This window comes from Acanthopagrus latus, chromosome 16, assembly GCF_904848185.1.
Source record: "Acanthopagrus latus isolate v.2019 chromosome 16, fAcaLat1.1, whole genome shotgun sequence".
Taxonomy (NCBI): Eukaryota; Metazoa; Chordata; class Actinopteri; order Spariformes; family Sparidae; genus Acanthopagrus; species Acanthopagrus latus.
In genome coordinates, this window is record NC_051054.1 from 1,143,399 (window position 1) to 1,158,999 (window position 15,601).

Genomic DNA, 15,601 nt, shown 5'->3' on the forward strand with positions numbered 1-15,601 from the left:
GTATTTTATGACCTCAAATTACATCCGACTGAGATTATCAGCAGCAAAAACTCATTATAGTTCTTTATTTCCTTATAAACACAGACTGGATGCACTGATTTGAAAGTTCATTGGCTGCATGATGCATCAGTCATCTGGCATATAAGTGTCTCAGTAGGAGAGAAGAAGAAGAAGAAGAAGAGAGAAGGTCACTCATTGGCTGTTCTGTTGTAGGATCTAGGGCGGGCATAGATGATGTCATCACGTCTCATCTGTTAACTGCAAAAGATTACATGCTAGCAGGTGACGTCACCTTGTGTTAGTGTGTGTGTGTGTGTGTTTGTCCTGTCGTTGAGGTTGTCCATGTCTCTCGCTCCTCGTTTTTTCTCTTGGTGTGTTTTACTAACGTGCTTGTGTGGATAGTTTCACAGGTGTGTGTGTGTGTGTTAGTGTGTGTTAGTGTGTGTTGTCTGCCTGTCAGTGTGTGTGTGTGTGTGTGTGTGTGTGTTGTCTGCCTGTCAGTGTGTGTGTGTGTGGATTCATTAAAGGCAGAGTGAGTCCGGAGAGACGAGCTCTGCTAAAACGCCCGCAGGCTTAAATCCACCGAGCTTTCACTCCTCTGCTCGTCTCTCGCTCTCTTTTATATCCTGTTGAATTTGAACGTCTCTCCATCGTCTCTCTCACCAAAACATCCCGTCTGTCTCGTCCTCTTTTTCTGTCGTCTCTCTGTCGGTTTCTTTCCTTTCTCTGTTTCCTCTTCCTCTTTTCATTCTTCTTCCTGATTATGTCTGAACATCTTCTTTTTCTTATTGACACAGTTTCCCTCCTGTCGTCCTTTGACTCCCTGAGAACCAGAGCTGCAAATCTCTTTTTCTTCTTCTTCTTCTTGTAAGAAGGCGAGTGAATCTTCTTCTGTCTTCTTGTTTCCACACTTTTGAAAATACCTTCTCCTTTCTTTCTTTTGTAACTAAGAACATTTATAGTCATTATGTTTGGACAGCAGGTTGCAGGTTTACACTCATCACATGAAAAATCACCCGTTTGCTTCATAAACGAAACATGATCAGAACTTCTCTCCAGTCATCTGTCATTACATCTGAACTCGTCTGATCGCTTCCTGAACCACAAACTGCAAACGTTTCTCACTGAGCTTTATTGTGAAAGTCAACAGGATGTTTTGTTTTTAACTTCGCCTCCATAGTTTTTCTCCTGACTGATGCTTTTATTGTGAAAGAACAGCGTTTTCTTGCCCTCTTTCCGGCACCATCTCTCCTTTATCCAAACTCAACTGATGAAGAAGATTCTTACTTTATTTCTATAAAACCACGAGAACCTTGTTTTTCTTCATGCTCACACGTCCTCTTCGTATCTGAAGCATCTCTTCCTTTTCCTCCGTCTCTCCAACAGCTGAACCTTATTTCTTGTGATTTTCTCTCTATACGTTCCTCTTTCTCCCTCCAAGTGGGACATCTTCCTCTTTACTCGTCTCTCCTTGAGAAAATGAGCATTTTGTCCTCTCTTCTGTCGGCGAATCACTCATTCCCATTTCTCTCCCATTCTATGAGAGAAGACGCCGCTCTCTCTTCATCCCCTGTGCCAAGTATTTCTGTGTTTTTCCCTCTTTTCTCTTCCTACAAATCACTCGTTCCTCCTCCATCTCGCCGTCTTTCTCTCTCTCTGTTCTCGCGGTGGAAACGAGGACAGATTGACTTTGAGATCTGACCCGAGCTAAGACCGGCTGTCAGCAGGTAATGATAGAGACTTAGAGAGCGACGCCTTTTCACAGAGAGGGATCACGCCTCGTCCTCCACTTAAAAAGAAGCCTTTTAAAATTTAGATCCCTGTTGAGAGAACAGGCTATCCCTCTAAAATACACCTTGATCGATTCCCTAACTATCCGACTCCTGCAGCAGCGGGAGAACCGACAGCAGACGTGGAAATAAATCCCTCTAAAAAATCTGAGGCTGCGAGCTGCTGCTGTTCTGCACCAAGTCTTTTTCTCACCTGAGGAACCTGCAGCTGCCGCAGCACACCGAGACACCAGAAACTCCCTTTGATACAAAAACAGAGTTTTCTTGTGCTCAACCTGAAAACGTGCAATCAGACGGAGCAAGGAAAAAAAAATTCTATAATCTGTTTCAATCAATTCTTTAGTAAATATTGTGAGAACTTTTTTCCTGCAGTTTGACATCAGGAAGCTGAGATCCTGAGATCAGACTGAGCTTCTTATTTCATACGAGCGCTCTTCGCTCCTCGCTACAGCTGCAAGTCGTTATCGTCGGTCCACCTTCCTGAAAGACTCTCAGCTGAATGTAATAATGTAAAAATATTACCATGTTGGAACTAGAGGACGGACTCAAAAATCTCAATATCATTCTGACGTTTCGTTTCCTCTCTTCCTTCCTCTTCACGATAATGTTTGAGGTATTTTAATCCAAACCACAATGTTTTCTAACGCTCACCGAGTTGTTTTTGTGTCTCAAACTAACCAGAGCTCAAGCAAAGAAGAAGAGAAGAGAGAAACATGAAATTCAACCTAAACAAACGTAAAGTTTTAACTTCTCTGGTTCTGCAGAAACGCTCTAACAATGACTCTGGTGATGTGTCGCCACGTTAACGCGCCAAACATCTGCTGCTCACTGCTGTGGTTGTTACTGATGAGACAAATTCTGTGGAATTTACTTTTGATTTAGGTACTTTACTGTTTCAAAGATGACTAGTAATACTCTAACAACACACCTGTACTTTTACTCAAGTATTATTTCTTCCGGGTCCTTTATTTCCAGCACTGCCATCACTGACAAACACCCTAACTGGACCCGTCACCGTCCAATTAGACGGAAAAGCTTCGGCACGTTTGCTGAAACAGAGGAGAATCATTAGACGGCGGCTCTGAAATCAGCTCCAACACAATCAGCGGCGAGTTCATGAAGCCACCGAATTAAACTGCCCACAGAAAGGCAGATTTCAGAACAATCTGCCGCCGCTCCGTTTGACGGGGAGAGAAAAGACTCGCCGCCCCGTAGCCATCGGTTTCTGAAAGCCCCCCTTTCAGAGAGGAAATTAATTTTGAAAGAGGAAGAATAAAACGAGCAGCCGAGGTGAGTGAAGGTGCTGTATTAGACTACGCTCGACTAAAACCAAGTCATTTAAACCGCTGGCTGCCGGCTCGCCTCCCTGACCTCCCATCCTCACAGCAGCCACGGAGGAATAATCTCCCTCCATATTTCACTTCCTTTTTTTTCATGTTTTACACATCCTAACCTCCCCCCTCCTTGTTCCGTCTGACCCCGCCGGGCCGCCGTAGAGTCACTTCCTGATTGCCACTCTGGATGTTCAGAGCTCAGGAAGTTTCTGAGAAGGTAATTGAAAAAGTTTGAGGGAGCTTCATGCTTTTTCTTTTTTCCTGGCGAGGTGTGTGACATGTTTTAGTTTGGTCATGAGTTATAGTGACTGCAGGCAGGATTATCATTTATTATCTATTATTTATCTATTTATTGCCTGGATCTGCTGATTTTCTCTCTTTGTTGCTGCTCGGGATGCTTTACCAACCCAACATGTGTCTATTTGACGTCCTGGGAATGAGACTCAACAATCAACTGTCTTTGTGGTGCGTTCAGGAACAGCTGGGACAAATCCTACTGATTCTACCTTTAACTTTAATAGTCTTTGAATTCTATTAATATGACGTGAGCTTCAGTTAGCTTTGAGCACAAATGTCCTTCAGAGGGAGACTTTTTACTCTGATACTCTGAGTCCATGTCAGAGCCTGAACTCTGTTACTGTGCTGGAGGAAACAAGCTGGATCAGAACTCTGACTGAAGTATCTGGACTTCAGAACATGTTCACTGTCTCGGTTTGTTTAAAGACACTTTTCGAACCTACAGGATCGATTATCTGACCAACAGGTCTACTGCCAGAAGACAACAGAATCATTCAGAGGCCTTGAGACGTTAGTAAAGTTTTGGTCACACTCGCTGTAAATAAACGATGATGTTTAATGTGAATGCAGATAAAAGTCTCACGCTGCTGCCTGAGTGTGACTGCAGCAGAAAGTATCTGATAGCATCTGCCTGTAACCTCCGTCTGCGGTTTGACTCCCATCAGCCGTGTTGTCCTTGCTGTGTGGTTGTTATTATTTGGCGTTCCGCCCAAACGCCTTCACTGCCTCCGACACGCCGTGAAACGCCGTGCAGCTCTGAACGCCTCCTCAGCTTTTACCACCACAGTAAAGATCCGACTGCAGCAACAAACAGCACGCCGCAAATCATCCAGACAGCCACTAAACAGGGACACCAAACCTCTGCCTCGCTGTGTGCGTGAGGCGGAGTGTATTATGCCTCCTGACAAGGGTAATAAGATTGTAGAGTTGCTGCGGCGAGGAAACTTTTCAAAGATAGACGAGAGAGAGGATCGTCTAAGTGGAAACTTTAACCAAGTTTAAATCTTGAAAGGCTGCTGCTGTAGACGCCAGAGAGGGAAGAAGACGACCGAGAACTGAACATCTCTGGGCTGTGGACAGAACCAGACATGTGAGGACGTCGTCTCCGACATTTTTCACCATTTTCTGACAGTTTATTGATCAAACGACTTCAAATCGATAGCAAGAACAAAAATGAAATGCACATCGATGTGATTTTGTATAAAACAGCCGTTAATCTTTGAAAAATGCATCTGATGTTTGTTAAAACTTCAGATTCAGTCCCACCTCACCGTCTGGTTGACCGCTACAAAAAGTGGAATGGGGGCACAGATCTGTTTCGCCTCTGATCAGCCAGCGGAGGTCGAAACAGAACCGAATCGATGTTGACTGTGACGTTCTGAAGACGTTCAGTCTGACAACTAAACTGATCCTTCACTCTTCAAATAAAAGAGAAACATCTCAGAAAGCAACGTAACAGGACCAACAACAATCTAGCAGCAGATCGTGACTTTGGAAGGTTATATGAGGAAAAACTACAGAATTCATCCCGTCTGTCCACCCGACTCATTCCAGAAGAAGCTGAGCACAGCGTGAGTCGTCACCTGTAACGATCTGTGAGTGGACCTGATCGTCCAATCAGTGTGTAGTATGTATCCAGGTGTACTCACAGTCCAGGTGACTCTGTCTGATCCCCTCCACGTCTTCAGCATGAATGAACTGATAACATCTCTTCCCCACGATGTCCACCGGGGTCAGGTCCATGTAGTCGCTGATCCTGAGACACAGAAGATCAATAAAGTTATCGATAATGTAAGTTTTTTTTTTTTCCAGAAATATGAAGAAGTATGATCAAAAGATTTTCTGTCCATATTCTGAAACATTTACAGTTGATTCTTTGTACAAATTACCTAAAACTAGTTTAATGTAATCACTGTATTGTTGTTCTAACATCAGTAAAAGTAATTACAACCCTGTGAGGTTCAGTGGAAAGTCTCTCCGCTCAGCTGTTAGCCAGGAAGCTAATGTTATGCTAACAAGCCAAAGAAATTCAAACTCAGTTTACAAGTTTAATGAGGTAATAATACAAATATTTTGCTCCATACGTGAACAAACCAGCTGTTCTCAGAGGAGAAAAAGGTCCCAGAACACTGATTGAAGCTAAACGGGTGGCGGGGTCCGCCACATGTAAAGAAAGTCAAACAGTGTTGTTCGTTTATTCAGTTTATTCATGAAAACAACGAGAGTTTGATTTAGTTTGTTGAAAACCAGCCAGTGAAGATCTGAGTCACTGATCGATTATTTTCATTCTCTCATCTAGTGTTTTATATTTTTCTCTGAGAATTTGAACATTTATGTGCCGTCAGCAGCGACACTGCAGCGTTACGAGCAGATTACAACACGCTGTGGTTCATCGCGGCGTCTCAGGACTCCTCAGCTTCTGTTTCTGTCACTGCAAAACATCATGAAACTTTGAAACATATAAACTCGTCCCTGTGCAGTTCTGGTACTCGACGATTAAAAGATTCAGGGAAGAAGAAGAAGAAGAGAGAAAGCTAATAACTGAACAAACAGAGAGTGAAGCCCGTCTGTCTATTGTACCGCGAACACACATCAGCTTTAAAAGGTTTAATTTGAGCAAATTCGCCACAGGATAGACGGAACAATTTCCCAGGTATCGTTCTGATAGAGGACGGGTGGGGGGAGACTAATGTCTGGCAGGCAGATAACAGCACACTCTGTTCTTTAGAAAAAAAAACCCATCCTCCCATTTTCTCATTCTCTTAGAAACTCATCCTCAAAATGGGGCTGTAATGGGAGCGACGCTTGTCTGTTCGCTTTCTGTCGCTCCGCATTGAATATCATCATCTGCCTTCGCTTTGTGTCCCTTTTTCCACCCACAAAAAAAGCAATCTGTCTACCATCATTTCTCCCTCCTCTCTTTTTATAATAAAACATGAAGGTTTCTTTTTTTTTTTTCTTCCTGGGCCCTGATATGAATCTCCGCAGTCGGCCGGTTAACTCCTGAGCGAGATCCTGATGCCTATCTGCTTTATCTGGACAGAAGGAAGCGGCCGGATCCATCAGCGGCGTATTTCACTGTTAAACCAGGAGGATTGGGTCACACGTCCTCATGAATACGAAGCTCCGACAAGCCAGACAACTTCTCTTTTTTTATTTTCCCTCCAACAGCTGCGATGAAACATGAATGCAGAAACAGGTGTAAACCTGATGTTTAGTACGGAGAGCCGACGGGGCCAAAATCACAAACTAATAAAAGAATAAATAAATGTACAGTAGCTTTGTTAGCTGCTGTTTACACATTGTTGCTTTTTTTGTGTGTTTATTTGTATAAACAAATTCTAAATTACAGTAGACTGGAAAAGCCAAAATCCAAAAAGAAAAAGAAAAAAAGATAACAATGAGAAAAAGTTTGATGCTCTTTATACTGTGTTGCTCTGATGTTTGTATATTTATTATTTTAGAAACAAGATCTTAATAATAGAAGATTTAAATGGCCACCATAATAAATAAGCAATAAAAGATGTTTATACGGTATTCTGAAGGTGCTAAAATACGGAGGATTGAAATTGTCAAAAATAAAAATACATAAATAAATTAATATACACATATATTAGCTGCTCTTTATACATTTATGTTTATGAATTGTTATAGAAACAAATTCTAAATTGTGGAGTACTAAAACTGTGTCAGAATCAAAAGTCAAAATAAAGAAATTAAATGTGACATAAAATAATATTTGATATTTATATTTATTTTCATTAAATGTCTTCAAGATATATTTTTAATGAAAACCCCTGAACCTGCCCTCCGCCCTCCTCTACCTGTTCTCGCAGTAGACGATCTTCAGGTCCATGTTGACTCGGGTGACGAACATCTGACAGTCGATGCGAACCTCGTTGATGGTCGGCGGCGGGAGGGCGTGAGCCACCACCACCATCCCCATGATCTGATTGGGCACCGAGCGGCTGTGCGTCAACGCCATCCTGATGCGAAGACGTCCCGTGACGTGGATCACCTGGGCGGGGAAGAAAAGACAGACAGAAGAAGAAAGAGTTTATATTTATATTCTATATTGTCATTATTATTATTATCATCATTATCAGATAAGAGTCCAGGAGTCACGACGGTCACATGACACAGAAGCTGAGGTCAGTTCTGATCCAAACAGGCTGATCGACGGGAACTTTTGTGGATTTTACCTCTCATATGATGAAGTGAACGAAACAGAAAGAAAGAAAGAAAGAAAGAAAGAAAGAAAGAAAGAAAGAAAGAAAGAAAGAAAGACAGAAAGAAAGAGGAGCTGGCAGTCAGAGGGAGAGTGAAGGGTGTAATTATCCGGGGCTTTAAACTCGTGTGAAGCTTCAAAAGTCTGTCGGATGCGACGGATCTGCGAGAAATGTTAATGAGCTGCTGCCGCTCGCAGGGGAAATGTTTGTCTTTTAAATGCAGTGTCACTTTCTGTCCCTCTCTTCTTCCTGTCTCTCTTTAAATGTGACAAATATGAGGTCGAACGAGGAAGGACAGACGAGCAGGAAGTCTGAAGGTTCAGCGCAGAAACGTCCACGGTTGACATTTGTACTCAACGTCTCATTACAGCAGGACATTTTATGATTATTAGCCACAAAACCAGGTGATATCGAGGAGGCCTGCAGACACTTATATCTACATCTGTGGTGTCAAACTGGATGTTTTTAAAGACGTTTCTTTGTGTTATTTGGTGTTAAAACAGGGTGATTTTCAGGAGAGCTGTGGACATTTGCAGTGATTTCCTGGTGATGTAATCAGGTGTTTTAAGGAGACCTGCAGATGCTCTCAAGGATTTTTGTGGCGTCAAATCTGGATGTTTTTAAGAAGATCTGTGGAATTTTCTGTGCATATCGTGCTGTGGAAACAAGGTCTTTGTGAGGAGACCTGGAGGCCTTTCCAAGAGTTTTTCGTGGTGTTTTTGAGGAGACCTTCGTACGTCTCATCTCTGGTGGTTTAAGTGACCTAAAATCTTGGTGTGTTTTGAGGAGATCTGAAGACGTTTCTTGGCTTTTGGGGCGTCAAAGCTGGGTGTTTTTTAGGACACCTGCAGAGATATCCAGCTGTTTCCATGACATAAAACACTGTGTTTTTAAGGAGACACTTCCTTCTGTTCCTCTCAGTGTTTTTCTGACTGTTTCTGTTTTAAGCAGCTTCTTTGCAGCTTTAGCGTGTTCGGAGGCTGTTAGCTGTTGTTGTTCATCTGTTGATCTGGACACGAGACGTGAAACTGATATTAATCCTGTAAACTACCGGCTGCTTCCTCCTCCGTCAGGTCTCTGCTGCAACACACAGGCTTTAAAACTACTAACTGTAACACTGCGTGTGTGTGTGTGTGTGTGTGTGTGTGGTAATATATGCATACGTGTGGATGAATATTTATGTGCGTCTCTGTCTCCACAGCGATTTGCATGTGATCTGAGTCTGCCAGGTGGAACATGCTATACCACACACACACACACACACACACACACACACACACACACACACACACACACACACACACACACACACACACTCTCAGCACTTCATTGATTGAGAATGCGTTTGTTTAGCGGCTGCAGTGTTTACGACCGTTTGAACACAAAAGACAGATTGTAACTCTGAACTCGGAGTAGAAACAGACTCTGTTTCTAACTTTGATCATATTTTGGTGAGAATCAGCTGTTACGTTGTTGATTGTGTTGCAGATTAAAGTGATGAAAGTAAAAAAAAAAGAAACAGTGCAAGAATAATCTGAAACTGTTCATATGAATTAAATTTGAATTAAGATAGAAGTATGAAGGTCAGAGTCATCAGTGTAACGACAGTCACGTCACAACTTTTTAACTGCCAATGAAGCTTCCTGTGCAGATTTTTCACAATAAAAGCCTTCCTTCCTTTCAATGTGACACATCAGATTTCTTTATCAATACAATTTGTTTGTATTTTATCAAGTTAAATTAAAAAATAAGCGTTATTGTTTTTATTACACTTACATGTTACATTTTTTTTTAACAAAGTTAGACGACAGTGGACGAGAAAATTTATATTATAAAGGAAATATTAACAAACATAGAGATGTATTCAGAAATACAACACACACCTGAACCTGTAAATAAAAAAAACACACCATGAGTCACTCTCAGACACACACACACACACACACACACACGGTGGGATTACAGATTTACATTTGGATCACTTCATTTGTCGTTGAGCCAGCAGCTGATAATATATTCTGCTGTCACACTCACACACCGGTCAGATCTCTCCAGGACGTGACGGAGAGTCAGCAGGTTTATTATGTTAACACTGATCCTGTGTGTGTGTGTGTGTGTGTGTGTGTGTGTGCGGCTGCATATTTACACGCCTGCTGTTACAGGAAACAGAAACACGACGTTGCTGCGATCAAATTCGCTCTCGTTGCACCTTTCAAAGTTCCAGTCTGCAGCATCTAGTGGCGAGGAGGAACACTGCAACCAACTGAACACCCCTCGTCTCACCAAAACACTAAAAACAGCGACACTACCTGAGCTGCAGGTGTTCATCAGCTCACCTTATATCCTGAGGACTTGATGTGAACTCCTCTCTTTGTGAGTGTCGACTTCATCCTGATGAAGAAGGAGCGCTCCAGCGTGTTGTCAGGAGCCAGGAGGCTGGGACTGCTCGACTCCACTGAAACACACAAAACACACAAACACTTCTTTATTTAAATATCTAACTTTTAAAGAAAACACTCGGAGGCGCAGATCCAAACAGGGACGCACATTCATACATGTTACTGACTGGACAAGACGGCTAACGTCAGTTCAAACAGTTGAAACACGAGTGGTTTTAATCTGCGTAAAACAAATAAATACATTAATTCTCTCAGCGGGATCAGTCGGCCAATCACAGCTGCTGTCAAACTGCCAATCATCTGAGAGCAGCTCATGGCGATCAAACGGCGAGATGTCAAAACACATCAGGAGCCGAGACGAGGGGAACAAAACCAGCCCAACAGGACGTTCAGCACAAAGTAAAGCTGCGTTAACAAGAAATATCTCATTTTGTTTTAAGGCTGCGATCGTCTGAGGTCAAGACCGTCAAAATAAAAGTCTTATCACAGACAGGAAGTGGACTTTTTTTTCCTCAGCGGCCGAAACGCTCCAACTGTCAGCAGCAGAAATCAGCTGCATATTCATAACATCCATCCATCAGAGGGAGTGACGGAGGAGAGACAGCTGGGAGACGTCTCATCACACACACACACACACACACACACACACACACACATGCGCATGCATGCACGCACGCACGCACGCACACACACACACACGCATGCACACACACACGCATGCACACACACACGCATGCACACACACACGCACACACACAGGAAGTCGACACATTTATTTATTTATTTAAACTCGATGATTTTTAGAGCGATCTAGAGACGATGACCAGATGATGTCGACCATCCCATCGAAACAAAGCCAGGTGTTTTTTAAGGACACCTGGGGATGTTTCCAGGTGTTTTTAAGGATTTCCAGCCATTTTTGTGGTATCAGTCCCAGGTGTTTTTACGTCGACTGGGAGACGTTCCCAGGTGATTTTGTCACGACAGATTCAGGTGTTTTTCAAGAGACCAGGTGATGTTTACAGTCCAAGTTCAGTCTCTCACAGGAAGGTGGATCCTCTCCAGCTGTTTTTGTGGCATCAAAACTTTAATATTTTAGGGCGACCTGGAAAGTTTCTAGATGTTTCTGTGGTGAATAAAACCAGCCATTGTTCACAGGATGTCACAACATTTCCAGCAACAGAACCAGGTGTTTCTAAGGACACCTGGGATCTTCTCCAGCCGTGTTCGTGAAGACAAAAACTGGTATTTTAAGCCAAACCATGTTTATTCTGGCGATTGTATCATGTGTTCAGGAAACCTAAAGCAGTGGATGGACGGCTTGTTTGGATCAGGATGGATCGAGTCCTGAAGTTTAAACAAATCACAGATACAAATCTGAACATGTGACTCTGTGGTTTGTTTCCTCCAGAAGCTCTGACAGATAAATCGTCTCCCTGTGCGTTTTTGTACACGACGTACTTTATGTTTACTGTATATATCGATTTGTACCAGTGTGTGTTTCTGTGTTGTGAACGCTGTGCGGCAGGTTGTTTTTCCTTCTTTTACAAGACACACACACACACACACACACACACACACACACACACGCACATATACAAACACACACACACACACACACACACACACACACACACACACACACACACACACACAGGTCTCTGGCGGACGCGGCGGTTTGATCAGCGCTGATACGTGTTGACAACGTCTAATCTGAAAAAATTGAAAGAAATGAATTAATATGCAAATTCATCCTTTATAATATAAATGTCCTTGAAGGGGGAGAGACAAGAGGGAGGGGGGGAGGGAGGGAGAAGAAAATAGGGAGAGAGAGGAAGAGAATAAAGGGGAGGAGGGACAACAAATGAAAGGAGGAGATGGATGAAAGAAAAGAGAAAAAAGAGGAACACGACAGAAGGAAAAAAGGAAATAGAGCTAAATGAAAAGGGAGAAGGAGGAAGTGAAGAGGAAGGGGAAGAAGCAAAAGACAAAGAGAGAGAGGAAGGAAAGGAAGAAAGAGGGATGGAGACGTGTTGGACAAGGGCAGGAAATGATAAAAGAAGGAGGAAGGAGGACAGGAAGAAAGGGAGGAAAAAGGTAAAGCAATGAATCCTGAGGAAACAAAAGCAGAAAACAGGAAGATGGAAAGAGAAGAGGAAGAGAGGAAAGGACAGAAGTGACAGGAAGAGGAACATGAAAGAAAGAAAGATGTAGATAATAAAAGAGGGAATGAGGAAATAGAAACAAAAGTATAAAGGAAAGGTGGAGTGGAAGCAAAGGATGGAGGAAAGAGAGAAGGAAGAGTAACTGGAAAAAGAGATAAGAGAAGGAAAAGGAGGAAAACAGAGAGGTGATGGAGGAGAGGAAGGAGGCTTCCCCAGACGACCTCCATCCTCCATCCCTCCGTCAGTCGGTCCGTTCTCTCTCTCGGTCCTCCAGGAAATCAGCCGCCGATCTGACGGAGGAATAATGATGATGGAGGGAGGACGGACGAACGACAGGGGAGCAGGACCCTCTCTCTCTCTCTCTCTCTCTCTTTGTTATTCACTTTGAATTAATAGGATTAGTTTCCCCACAGCAACACACACACACACACACACACACACACACACACACACACACACACAGTATCTCTTTCATTGTCATACACACCAGGTCTGCCCTTTCACTTCAACACACACACCTCCTTGCCAAGGCTCTGTGTGTGTGTGTGTGTGTGTGTGTGTGTGTGTGCAATTAAACAATTCCTGCATGAAGAGAGAAGAGACAAAAGAGGATGAAAGAGAGGAAGAAGAAGAAGAAGAAGAAGAAGAAGTTGATCGAAGAAGATGAAAAGAAACATGGAGAAGGAGTGAGGGGGGAGGAAGAGGAGCCTCGGAAAAGAAGCAGAAGAAGAAGAAAAGGAAGATATGAGGAGAAAATGATGGAAGGGACGGAAAAAAGAGGGGGAACAGGAGGTGGAGCGGTGGAAATGAAGAAGAAGAAGAAGTAGAAGGTGGAGAGGAAGAACAGAAGAGGTTTGAGGAAAAAAGAAAAAAGACAGGAGAGGAAGAAGATGTGGAGGATGAGAAGAAGAAGAAGAGTTTCAGGAACAAGAAGAAGAAGAAGAAGAAGCAGAGGAGGAATAAAAGTAGAGGGAATGAAAGAGGAGGAGGAGGAGGACGAGGACCATGTGGGGATTCAGAGGTGTTTTCTCATTCTGCTCGTTCGGCGAGCGTTGCCGTGGCGTCTTCGGGGACGCCGCTCCTACAAGACAAAGATTAGCGCTACAAAGGCAGCAGGTGGCTGCCGGCTCCGCCGCCGCCCGACTCTGGGACCTAATTATCTACGGCGCGGAAACTTTCCCTCGTTTGAAGGACAAATGATTAATTAAAAAGAACAACTCACCTACGCCTGTGATCTTTGGACAATACCCAGAGTGCCGAGGGTTTCTCTGCACGTGTGTGTGTGTGTGTGTGTGTGTGTGAAGTCTCGGTGGGACGGTGTATCATTGTCAGACAGTCTAATAGCGCTGCCTGGTTCAGGGAGCCCGTTGTGTCCGACTGATAACTAGCTAACGTGACGGCGACATGCGGGACGAGACAAAGCGAGCTACAGCAAGGTCAACGCAACCTCCACCAGCCGCCGCCGCCAAGAAGACGAGACGAAGTGACGGCAGAGTGAGGAAGACACACATTTAACTGGCTTAACAAGCGAAACACAACGCAGCAGATAAGACGGACACATGTAGCAGCAGGACGAGTCACTTAGCAACTTTAAGTGGCTGAAAACAAACAGACGACGCTCAGAAAACGGAAAATGTTAGATTTATTGAGTCGTCTAAATGTCACAAAGGTCACGAATCAACTGTTTTCACTCGCCGCTTTATTTCTCAGCTCAGGAATCAAAAAAGTTCACGCAGCAGGAAGTAGCTAGAGCGTGTTTTCCTGGTGGTTGCATCCAAATGTCCCAGGCTAGCTGCTTCCCTCTGTTTCCAGTGTTTATGCTAAGCTAAGCTAACTGCATCCTGACTCCACCTCTGACTTCTTGTGCTCAAAAACAACATGAATCTTTTCCTCCAAAATTGCTGAACTTTACTTCCCCCCTCTCTTCTCCATCAATTCCTCCCTCCTCAACCTGTTTTTACCCACAATGCAACAGCAGTGCTGAGCCGAGGGACATCAGAGAGGTGGCGGGCGAGAGGCAATCATGACAAATGTGCTGTAGCTCGCACGCTCACACACACGAATATATAAGAGCAGACATAACCTAAATATACAGTATATAAACACACTCACACACACACACACCTCTGTGTGTGTGTGTGTGTGTGTATGTGTGTGTGTGGAGGCATTCATCACACACAGAGCGTATTGTCAGTGAAAGTTTAATTGTGTAAACACTCTGTAACTGTCCTGTCATATTCCTGCCTCTCCGGCTCACTATCGCCTCCTCGCCTGTAATTGAATTGCTACCGTCAGGGGGGAGGACGGGGGAGGACGGGGGAGGAGGAGGGGAGGAGGCGAGACTCGCCTTATGAATAGAGTGTGTTTCCTATCAGCCGGAATTTGACAAATTGTGTCAGGGAGAAAAGCCCAAGTGATAATTTTTCGGTGTACTGAAGGTGTGGAGGAGGAAGAGGAGGAGGAGGAGGAGGTGAAGGTGGGGGGAGGAAAGGGAGGAGAGGGCGAGAAGAAGAAGGATAAGGTGGATGGAGGGAAAGAATGGAAAAAGAGGAGGACAAAACAGGTGGAGGGGGAGGAGGTTCAGGTAGGAAGATGGGAGGAGGATGTAGAGATTAGGAAGGAGACTGGGAAGAGGAAGACGGGGAAGAGGAAGAGGAAAAAGATGGAGGAAGAGGAAAAGAAGGAAGAAAAGAGGGAGAGGATACAGAAGGAGAGACATGAGGAGGAGGAGGGTGATGGGGAAAGAGGGGAGGATGTAGAGATGAGAAGAAGAAGGGGAAGGAAGTAAAAAAGGTAGAAGAGGAAGAGGAGGAGAGGAGGACAAAAGGATGGAGATAGAGGACTAGAGCCAGAGGTAGGAAGAAGAGGATGAAGAGGAAGAGGAGGTGCAATTTTACAAAATCAAACATTAAATAAAAGTAAAATTAAACAAAAGTTTAGACAGATTAATTAATTACACACAGTTTTTACTTTTTCACACAGAAGTACAGTGTGTGTGTGTGTGTGTGTGTGTGTGTGTGTGTGTGTGTGTGTGTGTGAGATGGTAGATTTCCTCAAAGCCTTTTCCCACAATGCAACAGCCTGGGAACCGAAGGTAAAGAAAGGTAAAATGACTCCTCCTCCTCTTCTTCACCTTCCCTCCTCCCCCTCTCTGCAGTGATATAAAAGGACTTTTATTTTGACGGTCTTATCAGGACAATGAGCTCAAATCAAACAGCGCTCTAATAGTCTGGAGACGCCTTGATCCCGGCTTCGTCTTTCTTTCTTTCTCTCCTCTTCCTCCTCCTGTCTTTCCTCCGCTGAGACGCCTCCCCCCTCCTCCTCCAGCTCATCTTCCTCCCCCCTCCGTCTCCCGCGCCTCCCTTCTCCTGTGACGGGACTCTTAAG

At 43.9% G+C, this 15,601-nt stretch overlaps 1 protein-coding gene across 9 annotated transcripts in view; it reads right to left on the reverse strand.

Annotated features, from left to right (window-relative positions):
* The window catches only part of LOC119004396 (neuronal PAS domain-containing protein 3), a 234,903-nt gene that overhangs the window by 14,330 nt on the left and 204,972 nt on the right, over positions 1-15,601 (reverse strand). For all 9 annotated transcript variants that reach the window (XM_037071270.1, XM_037071268.1, XM_037071272.1 and 6 more), the window contains 3 exons: positions 9,987-10,105; positions 7,246-7,439; positions 5,071-5,177 (listed from right to left, as the gene is read on the reverse strand). In XM_037071270.1, coding sequence (XP_036927165.1) covers positions 5,071-5,177; positions 7,246-7,439; positions 9,987-10,105 — 420 coding nt within the window. The remainder of the gene's footprint in view (positions 1-5,070; positions 5,178-7,245; positions 7,440-9,986; positions 10,106-15,601) is intronic.